This window comes from Chaetodon auriga, chromosome 13 (genome assembly GCF_051107435.1).
Source record: "Chaetodon auriga isolate fChaAug3 chromosome 13, fChaAug3.hap1, whole genome shotgun sequence".
In the NCBI taxonomy this organism is placed as follows: domain Eukaryota; kingdom Metazoa; phylum Chordata; class Actinopteri; order Chaetodontiformes; family Chaetodontidae; genus Chaetodon; species Chaetodon auriga.
Window position 1 is genome coordinate 19,383,582 of NC_135086.1, and position 22,043 is coordinate 19,405,624.

A 22,043-nucleotide genomic window follows, 5' to 3' on the forward strand; every position below is an offset into this window, starting at 1 on the left:
AGAACAACGTGTGTGTGTGTGTGTGTGTGTGTGTGTGTGTGTGTGTGTGTGTGTGTGTGTGTGTGTGTGTGTGTGTGTGTGTGTGTTGCAGCCAGTATTTACTGTTTGAAAATAGACTTTATCTGCTTTTTTGCCAACAAAAAACCTGGACACAAGTCAACCAGAACCTGCTGTCCACTCACACACACACACACACACACACACACACACACACACACACACACAGAGGTAACAAGCTTTGTTCTTTAAAAATCCATCCAATTCTTTGTATTTTTTAATCTCTCTCTCTCTCTCTCTCTCTCTCTCTCTCTCTCTCTCTCTCTCTCTCTCGGGTCTGGCGTGGCGCATGCGCAGCTCCCCGCTCTGCTCTCTGTGCGGCGCAGAGCGCGCGGCTCTCCGCTGCTCCGACAGAGTTGATCAGTGTCCGGATACCTGATGGATGGATGATCGATGTCTGATCAGTGAAACCCCGCGCGGCCTCGCAGTCAGGAGACACAGAGCCGTTCGGTATTGATTATTGAGTAATGATCGGCAGCTGATAGTGTGTGTGAAGGGACTTGAGCGCTTCCAACCCACGGGACTCTACTTTCTTCATCCATCCATCACCTCTTCCTCCGGTAAATCACCTTCCTCCTCCTCTTCTTTCTCTTCTCCCTCTGTCTCTTTCCCTCCTTCTCTTCCTTTTCCTCCTCCTCTTCTTTCTTTTCTCTTGTCTTAGTTGGTTGAAGGTTATGAAACAGACCGAACAGCAGCAGCAGAGGATCTGAGCCCCGCATGAAGGTGTCTGTCCGCTGCTTTTGGTCCGGATCACTTTCAGGCTGCTTCTGTTAGTCAGAAAAATTCAGTCTCACTTTTCAGAAGTCCGTGTTCCTGTCCGTCGGTCTGCTCTAATATTAGAGGACCCGTCTATCTGTATTTCCACTGTCAGTTTAACTTAGAAAATGTTCAGACAGATATATTAATCTGGACACCAGCGGCGGAAGAAGTCTATCCAGATCTTTTACTTGAGTGAAAACAGTAAAATGTCCAGGAAAATGTTACAGATCTTAAGGGTTGATTTGTATGTGGAATATTCATCTATACCCAGCTGTCAGGTAAATGTGGAGGAGTGAAAAGCACAATATCTCCTTCTGACATGTGATCAGGAGAGATGGAAATATTCCAGTAAAGAACCTCTAAATTATAAAAGACCACCATTCATCTTCACTAAAGTATCAAAGTAAAAGTACTCATTCTGTGGTTTAACATTACTTGATAATGAGTAGCAGTGATGTGTAGTTGAGTTGAGTCAGTCAAAGTGAACTCACTTACCAGCTAATAACTGCATTATATACTGTTATAGTTAAATCCGTGAGCTCATTACATGTTTTGTATGTTAAATCTTTTGAAAAGTAACCAGGAATGAAAATGACTTATTTACTAATATATCTGAAATGTAGCGGAGAAGCAACATAAAGTATAGTGAAAATACTTAGCTAAACTTAATCAGCTCAAAATCAAACTTAAGTACAGTACTTGAGTTAATGTACTTAGTTACTGCTCACTATGGACAGTTACTACATCTGTCCATGGTGGACAGTGATCCCATTAACTCAAGACTGCTGTACTACTACAGTGATGAAATGTAACCAAGTAGCCATTATTGTACTTTTTATTCCACAACATTTCTGAGAGCTATAGTTACTGTGTAAATTAAGATTACATACAAAAAAATCAATGTTGAGTTTCTGAATTATGATGCATTGATATACATTAAACTATTCAATACGCTATAAAATACTTGAACTCCTCTTTCAGGAGCTACAACAGCTGCTTAAACGTTAATGCATCAGTGATGATAATCCAATAGATTATTAATAGATAATAATTAATCAATTCAAAGGTCGCAAATGTAAAATCTAAAATGCCTGAATGCACCTCTAAAAGCTCACTGGTTAACACTTCTCTGTTAAAGTCAGTGTGGTCTTACCAACATTAAAATGGTGCTTGCATCAATAATATAATAGTATTTTTCAGGATATGTAATAAAATAAAAGAACTGCATCCAGTATTTTTACATTTAATACTTAAGTGCATATTGCTGTCAATACTCATGTACGTTTACTTTGAATGCTGGACTTCACCTGTGATGACTGTAAGCGCTTCCATTCCTGCAGCTGCATCTCGGATTTTTTCATTCTGTTTCTTTCGGTTTATTCTTAGTTGCATTTTTGCTGTGCTTACTCACTTTGTGATGGCTCATTTTTCACTGTTTTCTGTTGTTTTATGAACCAAAACAATCAGTTGATTGAGAAAATAATCATTCTCTGCAGACTGGACTGAGTTACATAATTTATATTTTATTTAAACTGAAACATTTACAAAACATTGAACTGTAATCAAATATGAAAACTATATTTCTTTAATTCTTTGAGTTGAAGGAGAGAGCAGACAGGTATACTCGTGTGTATTGAACATGCTGCATTATTGTTCATTACTTAATTATCCTGTGCAAAAGACATGCACACACACACACACATACACACACACACACACACATACATCTTTTGTCATGTCTCTCTCTGTCACAGAGATGTTATTCATTTTCACATAGGTGACAGTATGTGTGTGCACATGTGTGCGTGCGTACATGAGTGTGTGTGTGTGTGTGTGTGTGTGTGTGTGTGTGTGTGTGTGTGTGTGTGTGTTTGTATGTGGGCCCATGTATTACTCATGTAATGTCCCCCATGTGGGGACATAAATCTGTTTAAACAGTCACATTGTGGGGACTCGACTTACTTGTGGGGACAAAATGCAGGTTCCCATAACAGTACAATAAGGGTTAGGGTGAGGCAAGTAGTGGCTATGGTTATGTCTACGTAATGTCCCGAAAAGTGATGAAAACCAAACGTGTGTGTATGTGTGTGCGTGTGCACATGTGTGTTGAGCAGTCTGATAATGACACCTGATGAACTGGACTGTGGCGCCACCTCATTTACCTCCTGTTCATCAATCCTTTTCCTTTTTGAACAGAAAACTGATTTGTCCCCTAAAATACCTCCTCTTCTCCCTCCTTTCCTTGCCCTTCCTTCCTTACTGCCTCCATTGCTTTCTCACCTCTACCTTTCCTCATTTACCTCCTTCATTTCTTCCCCACCTTCATTTTTCCTTTGTGACCTGGAAACTGATTTCAGTGCTGCCGTCTCTCCAGCCGTCGCATATGAAATGAGCAACACCTCCATGCTTTTGTCCTCTATGTCCTTTCTTCCTTCCGTCTTTCCTAGCAGAAGAGATTTTCTCTCGGTGGGTTTCCTCCTGTTGAAGTGCTGCCTGCCGCTCTTTGTTTGGATGTTTGGACCTTCAGTCTGTGTGTCTCAGGCCTCTGTGAGTCTAATTAACACTAATCACCTTAATTAAAGCTGAAGTCTTCTGTTTAAGACAGGAGAGGGAGGCTGACAGTGAGAGGAGGAGCAGGAACACATTGATACTGAGCTCAACGTCCAATCAGAGGAACGAACCAGACACAGAGGAGAGACCCTCTTAACCTGCCGTCGGACTGTACTAACTAGTCGCTAGACCATGCTAACCAGCAATTAAGAGTGTATTCACCAGCATTAAACTGTACTAACTTGCTGGTAGACTGTATTAACAGGTTGTTAGACTGCACAAACCTGCGACCAGACTATATTAACTAGTTGCTAAACTATTTTTACTAGTTGTTATAACTAGTTGGTAAACCCTAAAAACCTGCTGTTTGTGCTGTTTGACTGCCATAACCTGCTGTTAGACTTGTTAGACTCCATGAACTAGTTGTTAGATCGCACTAATCCACTGTTAGATCATCTTAACCTGCTGTAAGACCATACTGACTAGTTGATGGGCCATGCAAACTGGTTATTATACCATACAAATCTGCAGTTAGAGTACAAACTAGCTGTTAGATTGTACTAACCTGCTGTCAGACTGTACTAACTTGTCAGCAGACTGGCCAAATGGTGGATAGGATGAGCCGTTAGACAGCACTGTAAGTCCATGTTAACAGCCTGCTAGTTTGCATTGTCCACTTGTACAGTAAAGGTAGATTTATCCGACTGTAACACACTCTGTCTTGTTCTCCTCCACACAAATCAATTTTACCTATTTATAGAACATGACAACATTACTAAACACTGCGTGTGTGTGTGTGCCAGGACTCCAGCAGTGGGCAGATTGAGAAGCAGCATGTTGTTACGTCAGGAAAGATTAGTTTGGAAACCTGCAGAGCGCGCACACACACAGACACACACACAGACACACTAGCATGGATGTAAGCACAAACGGTTGTTTCTGTACTAAATCTAACCTAGCTCTTTGTGCGCGCGCGTGTGTGTGTGTGTGTGTGTGTGTGGACTGACAGCAGGCAGGTGTAATGAGCTCATCGTAACAAATTTATTGTGGTTCTGTTAAAGGGGCAGACACATGAATGTTGCATTACTATTTTATTAAGACCAACATTACACGTCTTCTGTGAGTTCACAAGCAGTTGTTAAAATTTTAGGAAAATGCACTTTCTTACAGACAGATACTGGATTTAGACAAGAAGACTGACACCACGCTCATGTCTGTTTGCCTAATATGAAACTACAGCCATCAGCCGGTTAGCTTAGCTTAGCCTAAAGACTGATAACAGGGCGAAACAGCTAGCCTGGCTGTGTCCAAATTAAAAAAAAATCCACCAACCAACACCTCAAAAGCTCACTAATTAACGTGATCTTGTTGCAAAAACTTAAGTCTAAAAGCAAAATGTTGCAGTTTTACGAGGGCTTAAAGGTTGGCTGGGAGCATTGTTTCCAGTCTATGCTAAGCTAAGATAAGCTAAGCTAACCATATTTGATAGACGTGAGAGTGGTTTCAGTCTTCTCATCAAACACTCAGCAAGAAAATAGGAAATCGTATTTTCCAAAAACTATTCCTTTCAGAAAACCAACTAAAAACTTCTCCTGAGCTCATAAATCAGTGTCTGTAAAGTCTTGCCTCAGGCTGATCACTGCTCAAATTAGCTTTGTGCTCGCTCAGTAGTTTTGTTGTTGATGGTGCTCCACAAACGCACACTAATTGTGTTGAAAACAGTGTGTAACAAGTGTGTTTTCCTGTCACTGTAGCAGTAATACTGAGGGTACTGCGGTATGTGGAGTACTGTGTGTGCATGTCTACTGCCAACAGTGCAGAGCGCTAACAGCTAGCCACCTCATTACTCCCATTCTGTCTGTTGTGATTTATGGAGCTACCTGTGCGTGTGTGTGCGAGCGTGCACCTGCTCACTGTGTTGTCTCAGGAAGTTTTAATTAGTTTCCTGTCATGTGACAAAGAGGAAGTGATGACATTAATGAAATGTGATTGGATGATTATTACGATAAACACAATTTGTGGCCTAAAGGCGATCTGAGAGAGAGAGAGAGAGAGAGAGCGGTTAGGCAAGTGAATGAAAGAAAAGTTGTGTGTGTGTGTGTAAATAGGGCGGCAGTGATGAAGTGTTTCCTCACAACTTGTGTCTCTGAGGTATTATACACACACACACACAGACACACACAGTGAAGTTGTCAAGGTCATGCTGACACACATACACACATTTGCACAGTGTGTCATCAGTTGGGAGGCAGCAGGACGTTGTCAGAAGTTTAACCTTTGAGACAGACAGACAGTCAGACCACGTCCACAGTAATCCAGCTGAACCTGAACATGAGTTTTGCACATGGTCGTGTTCTCCGGTTGGTTCTGTGAAGATCTCAGCCCACACTGATTGACACTGACAATCTCCATCTTTAGGTCCGCGTTCATCACAGCCAACGTGTGGGACAGACAGTCTCGTCACTTTGTTGAGTCTCAGCTGGTTCATGAGAGAATTGGACATTATTCGTATAGAGATTCCACTCTCACACCTGCCTTTGATGTGCTGTCTGAAGGCACCAGCACCCCTTACGCTCCTTGATTATCATGCTGTGCCATGTTTGTTCCTGTAACAAACAAGTATAAAAATGGCAATTTGCCGTTTTACAGCAGGGTTATATGTCGGACTGCTTCTAAGATCCCAGCAGTTGCCAGGCAACCAGCGGAGACTCAATGGAGTCACCGTGTCTGGCAAAGAAATAGTCCCTGTAAAATGGTAAATTGTCATTTTTGCACTTTGTTCTTCGTACAGATGAATTTAGAGGTCTTTTCAACTAAAGCTCACAAGCCACAATATGAATAAGAGTATAAGAGTGAATGTCAAACTGTTTCTTTTAACCTCAGCCCCTCTCTTCGTTATAATACAGCTGATGTTGTGATTTCTTCTCATTTACATGTATTTGAATGTTCCTGCTGTTAGACAGCTGAATGAGCACAAAACAATGATTTGATCAAGTCACAAATGTCACCTGTTAACCATGTGAACAGTAACTCCTGCCCGACTGCACAGAGGCGACGGTCAAAGTATTTTATGCTTATGAAGCTGTCTGACAGAATCAGCAGTTCCTATAACGACATAAATCTTAAAAAATCGTTCACCAATATGTAGTTTAATTTCTTAAATTTGCCACAACAGCTGGGCACTTTAGTTGTTAGAAAAACAGGCGGAAATACTGCATTTATCCGGGACTATTTTCAGCAGTGGATTAATGCACCATGGTGCTCTAGTGACAGCAGGACGGTGTATATGGGATTTAGTCGAAGTAAACTAGTTTGTGTGTTCATGGTAATGAAGGAACATGTCGCTGTGCAGCAGTGTGGCTCGATAATGGAGCTCAACGGCACAGAGGAATAAGATATATCAGGCCTTGGATATGCATGTATTAGTAGAATTGTTGATTTTTGTCTTTTCATTGGATTTGTTGACAATATGAAAAATAAAGAATATCATCATTTATCCTTTAACTCCAGTGCCGCAGCAAAGCTCATTTTCCAAAAGCTCAGTTTTCCACGTCCTCTGTAAAACACGAGGCTTCAGTGGCTTGACTGTGAAGACTTTCCAACGAGCTCAGTTTTTCAGCTTGAAAAATGTAAAGTCCGTGATTTGTTTTCACATTGAGCGGGCTCGCTGTAGACATTACTCTCACAGTCACTCAGAAAGAGACAGCTTGCGTGTGTCAGCAGGAAAATTACCGTAAAGTTAATCTTGTCAAACACAAAGTCACAGTGTCCTTTATGTGAAGCTGATGGTTGCTCTTTATTTAGAAACTGATACAAGACTTCACTCTCTACGTCCTCCCCTCAGCTTTAAACTTCAGGTTATGGTCTTAAAACCCTAAGAGTAGAAACAAGTGAGTGTGTCCTAACCTAAACCACCTGCCTACCAAGGTGTGTGTTTCTGTGTTTTTGTCTCAAGTTTCTTCTTCCATTAGTTGAGTGGAGTAGCTGTTGAATGTTTGATGAATCAGCATGTTGAGAAGGAAGTGATGTCATGGCCGTCGTCTCGTCTTTCGGGCCGGGTTAATGTTTTCCGGCCGCAGCTTCGTCTTCAACTTCAACTGTGAATACTGCTGATACTCACCATGTTGAAGGGTGTGCTTGTAGTACTGTCTGTAGTACTGAGGAGTGGATGACTTGTTCGGAAGGAATTTGTGGAAATAATTAATATCAACCAAAACTTCACAGCTCTGCTCTCGTGTTAGTCATGGAAGCGATGAATCCCTTTGCATTGTGTTTGTTTACATGCTGACGACACACTAAATACAAACAAAACTGTCTTTTTCCAGTAGCCCAGGTTAGTCTGCTTTAGCTGCACCCGGCCACACTGCTGTGTCCTGCTTGGTAGCAGGGCTGACCCTGGCCAACCCATGATGGTGTCCTGTCCTAGCTGTGTCCTCAGAACTGTGTTACAGTAACTTACTGCTGATGCAAGCCAAACATTTCCTGCTGTTGCTGTTCACATTAAAAGCATTCCACTGGCGAATAGGTGGGATGCTTTTATTGTGAAGAAAGTAAAATACATGCAGTGTGTTAGCTGACAAATAAAAACACATTAACCAGATCTAATCAACTAGATATGGACATGTTCTGCACTATTTGGTCAGGGGGTTGTTTCAAACACTGCAGGGAGGAAACGAGCTGCTGGAAACAGGCTCTTACTGTGGTTTGTGACTACCACACCTCAAGCATGTCATCAAGCTAAATGTAGTGGAGAAACACTCACACAGTACCCACATGGTACAACTACGTGCTTTCTAACATGCTCACAATAATGATGCTAACATGCTGATATTTGGCAGGTATGATGTCCTCTTCACCACGTGTATCATTTTTACCATCTGCATGCTAACACATCACTAATTTGCAGTTACTGAATGCAGAGCTGGTCAGAATGTCATTAGCTTTGTAGGCATTTGGTCATAAACTTTTGGGGAAATTAAAATTTTGTCTTGGTGCTCGATGAAAGGACCTCGTGGTGGCTCGAGAGGAAAAGTCAGAGGATCACCAAAGCTGTTAGAATTCAACACCCCTGTCTCTGTAAAATGTCACGAAAATCATGAGATATTTCACTGTGGAGCGAAGGGGTGGACAGACGGACTGATACTGCCATCCTTAGAGCCATGCTGCTAAAATAGCTGAATACAAACAAACAAACAAACAAAAACTTGTTGAGTAATACAGAATTGGTTTAGAAGCTGAGTCAGGCTGATTGTGGCTTAGTGCCAGCACACTCAGCTGTGTGTCGCCCCCAGAATATGATCCGTCTGTGGCCCAGATGTGGCTGCCAGATTTGCCAAGGTTTTGGGGGTATTGATTCGGGCTCAGAATCAACTCCAGCGCTCAGGCCAGCTTTAGGCCGGCAGAGAAATACAACCTGATCTGGATAATAACAACATACACACATGCATACATCTTCTATACATGCTTGAGCTGATTAGGGTCATTGGGTGCTGGAGCATCTGAGCATGCACTGGAGCAGAGATGAGATATTAGTCTATCACAGACATAAACAAGGCGTCTTACTGTATATGCTATTAACTGCAAGGGGATAGTTACAGTCAGACCCTGGTTCTCAAGCAGTTCTTATGGCCTCCACATGGTTTCTCTGTAGCCAGCATAGCCCCGACATGTAGCTACATTATTGAGGAAGTGCACGTCAACAGCGTAACCCTGTAATGCACCACCACATATCAGTGTGTAACGTGATGACACCTGATCTACTTCCTTTTCTTGAATGAAGTCATGCAGTCAACCTTTGATTTTAGTTTGTATCTTCTGCACACTGATGTTCACCTCAGCAACACACAGACACACACATTGAGTCACAGAGAGGTCACAGGAGTTCAGTGTTTTTCTGAAGACTTCGGCAGGGAGGGGGCAAAGTCAGACGACTGTCAGTAGACGTTCACAAGAGTGCGAGTGGTAATCTCTATTATTAGACCACAGATTATACTAACTGAGCTACATCACACAGACACACACACACATATCTGTGGGATATAATCCCAATCCCACAATCCCCTTCTGGGTCAACCAATCATGTCCCACCAAATCCTGCACAGCCTGCAGGGTAACCTACATGCTTGTGTGTGTGACCATGTATTCCTTACGTTGTAGAGACATAAATCTGTTTACACAGTCACACTGTGCCACATTGTGAGACTCGCCTTCCTCATGGGGACAAAATGCACATCCCCAAAATTTAAATCATTATGTTTTGCAGTGAAGACTTGGGTTAAGGTTAGGGTGAGGGTTGGGGTTAGGCAAGTAGTTTTTTGATCATATATAAACACAACTGTCTGTGTATGTGTGTGTGTGTGTGTGTGTGTGTGTGTGTGTGTGTGTCTGTCTGTCTGTCTGTCTGTGTGTGTCTGTGTGTGTCTGTTAATCCGTGACAGTTTGTAGTAGAAGAACATCTGGTTCATCTCTGTGAGTCTGCAGGAAATGTTTTTGTATCACGGAATACGTTTTCCAAAAAAGAAAAAAGAGTAATTTTGGTTTGAGAGCCAGTCACTGTGCAGTACAGCGCTTCATTACTTAGACATTTTGCTTGTTGGCCTGTTCGCTGCTTTAGGATATGCAAGATAAATTGATAAATATGAAGCTGCTTAGCTTAGCATAAAGACTGGAAACAGGAGGAAACAGTTAGCCTGACTCTGTCCAAACAGAATCTACGAACACCTCTAAAATGAGATTATCTCTGCTGGTTCACAGTGATGACAACACTCCAATATGCCAAGAAATAGTCTGGCATATAACCCCCCCCCCCCCCCCCCCCCCCCCCCCCCCAAAAAAAAAAAAAAAAGTTCTTCTTTTATGCCAAAGATTTATGTTCAGATTAAGCAAATGTGATGTGTAGTTAGTGAGCTTTAGAGGCACTGATTTTCTTACCTTTTCAACAGAGCAAGTCTTGCAGTTTCTTGCCTGTGTTTCCAGCCTTTATGCTAAGCTAAGATAGCCAGCCCTTCGCTGTAGCCTCATATTTACCATACAGGGATATTCCCATTGAACTCATAGCAAGACAGCAAATAAAAGCTCTTCTCAGAATGCTGAACTGTGCCTTTAGGTGCACAATCAAGCACATGGATGGTGAGGGTCAAATATCAGGATGTGAAGTAAGGTGAGCAGCAGTTTTGCAAAATGCAACATAGACATTAAAAAAGAAAGTATATCTAGAGCCTTAGAGAAGACTCTCACCCCATATATTCAATAATGATGATACACTTATTCGCAGATCTCAGTCTCATCTCCACCAAACAAAAGAAAAACAGCATATCACCTCATTGTCATTGAGTTCAGTGGCAGTTGTCAGGCAGTAAGGTGGTTCATTAGCTGAGCAGTGTGTCAGGTGACTGGGCCCCTCAGGTCTGCACCTCTGTTAGCTGGATTTTGGGTTGGACTTGAGTGTGAAAGCTGAGTTTCACCTTGAGCAGTGAGTGTCAGGTCCTGATGGAGCAGAGCAGCTATTTAAAGAGAGAACAGAAGTCACACTGTCCTTAAGTGAAGGTTGGATAGAGAGAACAACCTCACCTTATCTCCCACTCTGTGTGTGCGTGTGTGTGAGTGTGTGTCTAATCCCCGCTGTGGTATGTAAACCATACAGCACGATGCCAGTCGCACACATGAGAAGATTATTAGAATCACACAAACATGCTCTACATCGCTCTCTGAGCACGATCCAAATTAAATCCCTGATTCTGTCAAACTGATTCTGTTCACAATAGTCTGGAACCAGTCATCAGTCATGACTCATTAACAATAAGAATTCACATTCGGCGATATATACGGAGGGGATCACTGTAACCAGCATCTAATGCACAACCTCATCTCTATATCAGAACATCCACAGTCAAAATGTGTTGAAAAAAATGACGAAAATGATGTTTTCTTGTTTTCTCGACATCTTTTTCAGGAGCAATGGCTGTCAGTGCTCATCTCTGCATCAAAACCTTGTGTTTCCTGTGACTGCCTCACAGTAGACACCACCCCACATTTCAACATGTGAAGCAGCAGCAGAGGGAAATGTTGTGTTAGCATTAGCAGTAATTCAACACAGCTCTGATATGGCTGTAGGAGAGTAAACACTGAGGCTGATATCAGTGAGATCAAATTACAAACAGTAACGCTGGCTTTAGAGCTCAACCACTATGTGAGCCGATATCAGTGTATTGCTGATATAATGGTATCATGTATTTATCAGCTGATAATCAGCTTCTCAAACAGAGCTGCTAAAATAGGTTTGAGATCGTTAGAAACTGTGCAACCACTCTGGACTTTGTTCACCAGAGAGCTTTGACAAGTTCATTTTTCAACAGTAGCAGCAGTTGACAATTCCAAAAAATGTGCTAGTTTGTGATCATTTCTTCCACTTTTTACTCAAGTACTGTACCTGATTACAAATACAAGGTATTTGTTATTTTACTTGAGTATTTGCATTTTATGCAGCTTTATACATCAACTCCATGTCAGAGACAAATATTGTATTTTTTACTCCACTACATTTGTAAGTTTTTGCAGTACGACTTCTTGCAGTGGAGTATTTTCACCACGTGGTATTAGTACTTTGGGATCTGAATATTTCTACCACTAGTGTGACTTGGGAAGCTGGGAAGTGAAGATAAACGGTCCTTTACCAAACACTGTGGGTTTGACTTGGGTGGAGAAACTTTGCAGCTGTTGGCCAGGGATGCTGGAGGTCAGTCACAGTTGGGGGTGCTGAGAGAGGGTCAGTCCATATAATGACGTCATACTAAATGGGGCCTGAAATACATGTTTTTGTACTCATTAAAGTGGCCATGATGATTTTTATGTAATAGTTTTTAACAACAAATTACAACAATTTGAGAACATTTTACAGCAGATCACAAACTTGAACAGCAACTTACTGTACGTCAAAGCAGCCACAGCAGCTCCACAGTTAACAACACAAACTGATGCATGAGAACTGCAAAGAGATGCAGAGAGAGAGAGAGAGAGAGAGAGACAGCGGCTGGACATGGGCTGGACATGTGACCCACGACCAGTTCATCAGAGATTATAATAATGCAGCACAGTGAGGATACAGATGTTTCATAGAGTAGATGAGCGTATATAACATGCACACTGATAAACCACAGGACTGCAGAGTAACATTAGGCTTCATAATCAAAGAAAGTTGTTATATCACATGGACACTTGTGTCCATATTCTCTCTCTCTCTCTCTCTCTCTCTCTCACACACACACACACACACACACACACACACACACACACACACACACCCTTTAGACACATCCAGGCCAGAAAAGTGAGGATGTGGACAGAGAACAGAGACTGCAGGTCACACTGTTTGTGTGTGTGTGTGTGTATGTGGGTGGGTGTCTGTCTGTGTGTCATAGTTTCCCAGTGGAGTGACCACAGTGACATCACCTGTTGTGATGCTACGACACACGCTTCCATGACAACCAGCAAACAGACGGACCGAAGGCTGGACTGTCTGCAGACCTGTCTGTCCACCTGTCTGCCTCGGTGCTCTCCGTTTAGCTAACGTGGCTCCTCCACTCCCTTATTTGCCTCTCTTCCTTGTGTCTTAGCTCCTCTGTGGTGTGAGGACGGTGGAACTTCAGTTTCCAAATGGGACATCCTCCCTCCCTCAAGTGTCATTCTGAGGCTGCAAATATTCACAACAGACGCCATCTTAACTATCCTATAACGTGTAGAAATAGATTGATTGCGGCCCTGAAATATGACTGAAATAACAACAACAGACAATTCAAAGCAGTTTATTAATGAAGGACCTGAATGGATGTGAGGGAGCATAAAAACAGCTATCAGTGCTCTTAATAAAATTTATAGTTTTTGTGAAAGGCTGCAGGTGCAGTAAGTCTGATACTGTTCACAATCAGGCGGATTTATTGGACTAAAAATATCCTCGACTGTGCTTCTGTTTAGGACAAACATTTGGATAGCAGGCCTCCTTTTCCCGAACGAGCCAAGATGCTCTTGGCAAATAAAAGAAGAAAAGAAGTAAATTGGCTGCAGAAGAAAAAGTGTTTTTATGATTTATTCATGATTCACATTCAATGTATTCATTTATATTTTGTGAATATCTGTTGTTGTTGTTTCCACAGGTAGTTTAATGCAGTGTTTTACTGCAGTGATGCAATAACATTAATATTAGAGTTAATGCTGTTTCCATAGCAGCTGGCCCCTCCTTTTATCGTGTCATCAGATCAGCTGACCAATCACTGAACAGAAACTGACTGCAGGGGTGTTACCATCTGGTAAAAACACACTCATAGGATACACCTATGGTTCCTCGCCCTCCCTGAGACATGTTTAAGGTTTTGGAACATCCTCGATGATGGTGAACCTCATCTGATGTCTTCGTTGCTGGCTTGAGGAGGGAGGAAGCACAATTAGCTAAATGGAAAGCACCTCATGTGTCCTCTCAGTGTCTTCAGGTTACAGCCTCCTGCAGGTTCACAGTCTGAATGAATGACTGTGACCTCATCAGACTGTTGTTGTTTGTGTCACTGTGAAGCCTGTTTGGTCTCATGTCACTATGACACACAGTTCACTTCTCTGATGAGGGAGGGCAGAGTAAAACTCAAGAGTGATACTGGGCTTTACTTCTAACACATTTGTCCAGGTACGCTAACTGTGCGGTTAAATAACTCACCATACAACAGGAAGAGGTACTTTCAGTGGCCCTAGTTTGAGAGCACACATGCAGCATAATGAAACTGTAGGAGGAAGTCAGGTGACGTTATTACAGAGTGTGTGAGGTAGTAGTGTAAGAAGCAGGTTATTGTGGGTCGTTGGGTCGACAGAACATCAGACTTTAACATGGGGGACAGCTGTTTGTTTCCCAGTTTAACCAGGACCATCACCTTAACCATGTGTTTATTCTTGTCGCCATGATGATGAAGGTCTCCTAACTCTACCAAAGTAGTCATTTTAACCCAAACCATGACCCTCTCCTATACGCAGTCAAGTTGTTTATGTGTCTAAACTGAACCAAAGATTGTTGTCACGGCATAAAACTAATTTATTTATTTTGTGGTTTAATTCAGAGGACTTTTTGTGACAACACAACCAAACACAGGTACACAAAAACCAGATCCAGAAACACACTGAAATTAACTATCAGTCTTTAGCCAGTCATCGGTGTATTAAGACACATAGGATGAAAACATTTTTCAGGCTTCTTTGGCCTTCGATATTTTTTGGCCCATACAGCACGCATGTTAGACACTTCCTCTGGCTGAGCTGGCTGACTCGATGTTGGCTCATCGCATATATGGAAGTTAGTAAATAATTTACTGATACAGCTCTTGTAGACTTTCAAAATTTAATTGGACTGAACGGATCAACTTCTTATAAAATAAGAAGTCATCTCAGGATGTTTGTGGTGGTCAGAAAATTGTTTCCTTGTCCACTGATTGTCTCTGGGATCTGTGATGATTCCTGAAGTTGCAGTAGTGCAGCCACTACGCTACAATCGCTCCACAGCCCAGCACAGCAACATATCCTGGGGGGCTTGGCATGCCCCCTGGGAACTGCTTTTGCTTTGCAACTCAGTTGTTTGTTATGTTGCATGTGTGTTGAGCTCTCAGGGGTAAGCATTGATACAGAATATCCACACGTCACAAATGAAAAGAGCACATCAATATTGAAGTTTGGTGTCTGTATTTCAGGGATCAGACAAACAGTACACATCAGTGTGTGTGTAAAATGTTTGTCTGAGACATGCTTACATGTACATTTAGGCAAGAGTCATCATTTAACAACCGCAGAGCAGTTTTGCTTTGTAAGGAAAATGTGAGTTGTTTGGAGGCTGTGTGAAGTGAGCCAGGAAGACGAAACTTGTGTGAAAGTTTTTGTCCTGAATTCAGCCTGTCAGCTAGTTCTTCCTCCCAGCAAGCTTCATAAATCCAGTGTTAAGTTTGTGGTTTCAGGTCAGAGCTGCTCCAGTTTAGGTTTTGAGGTCAGAAACGAAATGGTTTGATGAGATTTGAACTTGTGGAGCCTGTTGGAGGTCACACACAGCCTGGGAGGAAGCTCAGCCTGAGTGGGTGTCTTCAAAAGGAAACCAAGCACGGCCAGATATTAAAGTAATTGTTGTTTGTTAGAGTTGAGGTTTGATTTTATTTGACCCGAATTTGATTGATGAACAGTATTACCATGTGAGAAAAATGGAGGTGAAAATTGCCATGTTTCTTTCAGCAAAGCTGTGTGTGAGGCAATGGTTTGAGTCCTCACCAGTTTCTTCTGGTCGTAGGATCTCAGAGTCCTGCAGGGACCAACACACAAACATCAAACTGGATCTGGTAGTTTGTTTCAGCATCTCTGCTGCTGCTAGCCACTGCTCTGTTTACTGTGTGTGTGTGTCTGTGTGTGTGTGCTTGCATGATTGTGTGTGTGTCTTTGACCACTGCCATTACCAGCTACTAGCCTCAGGGTGAAAGACAGCCACTCTAAGACCTCTCTCTGTCTTTTCACATCTCCATTAGTTTCTTTGTCCTGTCGTCCCCTCAGGTTACTGCGTGTGTGTGTGTGTGTGTGTGTGTGTGTGTGTGTGTGTGTTGTACAGTCTCTCAGGGAACAGGGACATACATTAGTGCCCTCCTCAATATCTCCTTTATCTTTTACACTAGCAGGATTCAGAGCTTTCGACCAATCAGATGAGCCCCTCATCACTAGCTGACATGAAAACAGTGTGCAAGCCACAGAAAACAAGCTTAGATAAGATATCTGCCTGTGGAAACCTTGTATCTTGTGGTTTCCCAGATAAGTTGAAGAGTAGAACGTTTCTATGGGTTGGAAATATTCTTCGGATGTTAACAATGGCTTATAGAAGCTTTCACACCCTGTTGAACAATAGCAGACACTGAAGATGCCTATTTGTTCCTGTAAAGCTGACATATATTTTGGACATAAAAGGTTTTCATTCGGCAACAGACCAATAGTTTTAATGGTAGTATATCATGGTGAGTGCAGCCTCCAATGGTTAAACTGGATGATATATTTTTTCACGTTGCACACACATTTAACCCATGTCCAAACTGTGTCGATTCATGCATAGTCAGTAAATACTGATAGATTATATTTACTCGACATTTCCTATCACCACAATTACATATTTGTCATATATTCTTGTTACCTTACACTGAATTTTTGTAACCTGAGGTGAACTGCAGAGTATAATGGTAACAGTCTGAGAGTTGTTTGATGCTGTGAGTGTGCCCTTGAATTCAATGGTGTCTTGTACCTCTTGGAGTGTGTCTGATATCTGCTTCCATGAAGATATCACTTGTTGGGGAGGACACCAATAAATTTCAGAGGGCAGAGGAAAGCACTGAAAATGAAACAGTAGTGTCTTGTCAGGCCAAAAGCGAACATTGATGAGAACGACCTTAGATTGTAGCTCCACATGAGGAGGAGTGAGAAGCATGTATAAATGAGTGGGTTTGTTTGTGATTCAGTTGCTCCCTGGGACCAGCTTGGTTTTGTTGTCCCTGCTTTAAGGCAATAACACCTGTTTTACACTGAACTCTGAAGACTGTTGGCGCTTATTGCATTTACGAATCGTGTCTTTAGGAATCTGAAGTCATGTGGCCCCGTTGTCCCTTGGACGACAGGGAAATATGAACTGGAATTACGGGCTCTTGTGAATAGGACACCCTTTGGTCAGTGTTCAGCGCAAGCTTGAGATTTTGCAGAGATGTATGAAGAACAGTGAAGGCAGATAGTAATCTTGACAGAGCTTGAGTTGAAGAGGAGTCACATTCATACAAGACTGTGTCATCTGCATAAAAACTGATATTCTAAGTCTGATAATGTGTATGTAGAATGCAACTAGTAAAGGAACCAGCACAGAACCTTGTGATACCTCATTATTTATCCATCAGTACAGATCAGCAGTGTTCACAAACACATCCAAACTGAGACAGCGAACTTTAAATAAAGTGCAGTTGTTAACAGTATAACAGTAAACTTTCGAAAAGTGCAGCACCATGCTGTTTTTTGAATGCATGATATATTTCACAGTGGATCGACTCTGAAGACGTGGAGACGAGACTGAAACTCAATGAAGTGTCTCTTTACACTCTGTTGAGTCTCTTTGAAGTTTTAAAGATGGAAACCTTGGCTCTTTGCATGTTGCTGTGAAGTGCTGACCTGACTTTATCAGACTGAAGCTGAAGAAAATATTTCTGTTTTTTCTCTTCAATCAGGAATCACATTGTTGCCTGCATGTGCTGTATGTGTGTGTGTGTGTGTGTGTGTGTGTGTGTGTGTGTGTGTGTGTGTGTGTGTGTATGTGTGTGTGTGCGTGTGTGTGTGTGTGTGTGTGGGTGGGATTATAACCCACAGCTGGCCTCTCTGATTACCGACTGCCTGGTCAGCCTGGATTAGACTCACACACACGCACACACACACACACACACACACACACACACACACACACACACACACACACATTACAGCAGAAAAAGGTAAATACACATATTTCATTTCACTTTGATGGTGATACTCAGTTCACTGGCTTGCTTTTTCTTTGTCTGCATCTTACCATATGCACGTATATATATATCTGTGTGTGTGTTTGTGTGTGCTTGCGTGTGTGTGTCAAGTGTGTAATTCCCAGCTCAATAGAGCAGATATATTTAATCCTTCCTTCACTAAAGCTGATGTCAGCATCAGCTGGCTCTGTGCGTGTGTGTGCGTGTGTGTGTGTGCATTTTGTAGCTAATTCATCACAGTGGCAGATTAACCAGCTGTCTGCAGAACATAAAGTCGACTTCTAACAACCAGCTGGAAGAGAGAGAGAGAGAGAGAAAGTGTGAAAGCAGTGGGGTCTCCTGGATATCTGAACCATGCAAGAAGTTTATCTTATGACCATCCGGTACAAACGCTTCACCTTCCCACCATTTCCCACAGCCCAAGACCTAACGGCAGTTAATGCCAGGCGGAAAAACTTCTTGGGAGCTGTAGTCTTGAAAGACACCCTTAACGAGAGCCTGCATCGAGCTACAGAACATAGTGGAAAAGAGGCCACACAGGAAGTGATGTTAGGACCTCAGGTCTCTGTAGAGTCGTGAAGTAGGAGGAACAACTGGTTCCTGCAGGGTTTTGCCTAAATTTGTATTCCCATTTCAAATTTTTCTGAAGACAGTATGCTCAGTGTGACATAACATGGAAGCATGGGACTCTCCTGGATAATGTTCTGAAACTATGTTCAGTTTCAATTGTTTGGAGAAGAAACCAGTCAGAGGTGTGACTCAGAGTTGTAGCAAATTCAAAACACTTTGTAACTGCAGTAAAACACAGCACCTAACTGGATTAATGCAAATTGTACCATCAGTGTAACTTGATTTTATTTATAAAGCTCAACTTTACTGATTGTACAATCAGTGTTGCCTACACTGTAATCCTTACTTCCACATGCCATTAGCAGCACACCTAACACAATCTTAAGCTTTGTTATTGGATATTTCTTGCCAGAATGCATCTTGAGAGTTGAAGTTAACGTCTCACCTTATGTTTTACACAGGCACAGGATGTACCTCTGACTTTTAATGAAAGAACCAGATATTTTCCAGCACGGTTGTTCATCTTTTGTACTGATGATTCACCCAGGAGAGTTCTATGCAAATTAAAGCCATAGAAGTGCTCCAGCTGTCAGTCATGTAGTGTTGTCTGCTGGAAAAATTAATGGGGCGTTTACTATTGGAACCACGGGGCACCAAATAACTCTTCCCTATTCAACACTGTGTGAAGATGACTCCCAGCTTTCTGGCATATTCAGAACACTTTGTCACTGCAGAAGTAAAACAATGAAAAAACTGCACCATAGCTGGTCTCATTTGTTCCAACAGGCTGACCTATGGCCATGGAATGACAGTAGCAACATCCTGATTGGCTAAATATCAAGTCAGTTCAAGTCAATGTTATTTATATGGCTCAGTTTTACAAATTTGCTTCAGAGGGCTTAAATGTTAGCCAATCAGCACAGCTGGTCAGGCTGGTGTGTTGGTGTTGACGCTAGAGATGTAGAGACCCAGATTTCGCCTCAGTGCAGCCCATACAGTATGAGCACCAGCAGCTGCCATACCATTCAATCAAATAAAAATTGTCATTAGGTAACAATTTCTGCTGTGCCATTAGCCAATTGTGTGCGTGCCCTTACAACCTTAATGGGTTGGTCCAAATCTGGTCTAAATCCCCAAAGTGTATTTAAATAGCGTGTATAAGTAGTAATATATGTAGGTCATGGCAGTAAAGCTAACTGAATATGAAAAAATGTGTGTGTGTGTGCATGTCCTGTCAGAGGTCATGTGACTTGGCAGAGCTGGCAGGACAGATGGACACAGTCATGGACTGACCTACACACACACACACACACACACACCCACACCCACACCCACTGTACACTGGATTCACACACACATATGTCATCCTTCCTCTCTCCTCTTACTCATTACTTCATCATTCTCCCTGTGAGCGTTTGGTGCTTCACACTCTGCATCCGGTGTCATTCGGGCTTCACTCCTGTCCATCCGTCTGTCTGTCCCTCAGGGAGTGTCTCCCCTTACTGTAGGTCATTATCTGTTCTTTTGGATTTTCAGTGTCACCTTTACGCTGCCCCTGTGTGCATTGCTGCTCTGTTGGCCCACCATTGTTTTACATCTGTGTGCTGTCAACAGATAGACATTAATATTCAAAAATGTCCTAATAGCTACACAGAGCTACAATGTATGGTGTTATAGACAATTTATCAAATTTCTATATAGTGCTTCTAAATTCTAAATAAGGGGATTTAAAGTCAAGTATTGCCCCCAAAAGGTCACTTAATTTTAATTCATAACTTGCATTATGTGTTGGCATCTAATTGTTTTTCTACAAGTTATACAAGCTATAAATGAATATCAAGGATGTCCAATGTCAGTGACGGACATTTATCTCTGTCTCTCGTTTTCTTCTTCTTCCTCAGAGATGAAGACTCCTCTCAGCCCCTCTCAGCTCCTGGAGAGTGGGCAGATCCTTGCCTTTGGAGGGATGTGTCAAGAGCTGATGGACAGGCACACATCTACAACCATCAGCCTCTCAGTCCAGCAGACTCCAGCCCCAGGTGACTGACATGGTCCAGCACCGATGCTCCGTATTATCTGCCTTCATTCCAACTCAACCTTGTAGTTTTCTCCTGCAGTCAGACTCATCCCTATTGTGTTCTTCAGGTCAGGGCGGGCCCTACTCGCTGTGTGAGGTGTGTAACCTCCAGCTGACCTCTGCTGGTCAGGCCCAGCTGCACTACAATGGTAGGTCTCACCTCCGGAGAGTGAGACAGCTCCAGGCTGGAGAGACCGGACAACAGGCGGCAGGTACAGTATGACCACTACTGTCATGTGATTGTTGTTGAAGTACTTTTTAAAACCATCTTTGGAATGTGAGCAAAGTCACTGACACCCAAGAAGGGATTTGTTTTTATTAAAAAAAATAATAGTTAAAAAAGTAATAGTAATTTGTTTGGACAAGAAGGTGATAACTTGTAAATTAAGTTCCCAATTATGTAAAAAGAGACGAGTAGAGGTGGTAGTAGCCATAGCAGTTGAAGTAATAGTATGAGCAGAACTAGAGTTGTGCACAGGCCATAACTAAGAACAGAAACTGACCCATACCCGCATCGTCAAGACTCGACTCAACTCGACTCAAGACTCTGATAACCGAACCTGATGCAGTGCACGGGCTGCCCTCCACCTCACTCCCTCTTCTCCCTAAAATAACCTTTCGTCTTGCAACAAATAACAAGCAAGGATACAGACAAATGGCATAGTGACAGAAAAAGCTTCCTTGATAAATTACTTTTCAGAATAACTAAACCTGCATCTGACCTGAGCCTGAAACTTTCTCTTCATCTTTATCTGTACCTCATGTTGCCAGGTTGAGTAGCAGAACTCTAAGCAGCAGTAGTAGCTTCAGTAGCTGCAATAGTAGCAGTAGCAGTATTATTAACCTGTTGTATGTTCTCATGGGTCTTGATGTCTTTGATTCCAGCAGGGGCTCAGTCCAGGTCTCTTCCCCAGGCCACAGGGCTCAGCTCGCAGCCTGCAGGACTAACTCCAACCCCAGGTCCCAGTTCAGGCCTCAGCACTCCATCCAGCACGACAGCAGGTAAGACCGGTGCTATACTGCTTCTACTCCTGGTGTACTGAGTTGACAATGATTTGTCAAATATTTTTTGCCACCTCACGTCTTCTGTAGTCTGTAGTCTGTGCTCCTAATCCAGACAGCATTGCAGAAAAATATGCAAGTTGTCACGGTAACCAGAGGGACATTAAGAGCTGAACGGGACATTCATTTATAAAGTTTGACTGTCTGTCTGCTGAGTGAAAGTGACTTTGGCTCATCCATCGTCAACATCTGCTGCCCCCTGGGAGAGGTCACTGTGTGTGTGTGTGTGTGTGTGTGTGTGTGTGTGTGTGTGTGTGTGTTGGTTCTCAGACTGACCTTTAAAAAGATAAACTGACCTTGCATTAACTCAGATAATCACTGCAGTTTGATACTCAGCCTCTGAGTATTCATAGCTCCACCCTAACAACTGTCAGTTGTGTTGATGAGGTAAAATTTTTAATTTTAGTCCAAGTGACTTGTTGATG

The 22,043-nt window shown here is 42.4% G+C and overlaps 1 protein-coding gene across 3 annotated transcripts in view; it reads left to right on the forward strand.

Annotated features, from left to right (window-relative positions):
* Positions 1–409: 409 nt before the first annotated feature.
* znf385b (zinc finger protein 385B) overlaps positions 410–22,043 on the forward strand; it is a 52,960-nt gene continuing 31,326 nt past the window's right edge. Inside the window, exons 1-4 of one of the 3 annotated variants that reach the window (XM_076746643.1) lie at positions 410–617; positions 20,381–20,518; positions 20,625–20,768; positions 21,442–21,558. In XM_076746643.1, the coding sequence (XP_076602758.1) occupies positions 20,383–20,518; positions 20,625–20,768; positions 21,442–21,558 (397 nt within the window). In that variant the 5' untranslated portion in view covers positions 410–617; positions 20,381–20,382. The remainder of the gene's footprint in view (positions 618–20,380; positions 20,519–20,624; positions 20,769–21,441; positions 21,559–22,043) is intronic. The other 2 variants (XM_076746645.1, XM_076746644.1) reach the window with 2 other exon arrangements.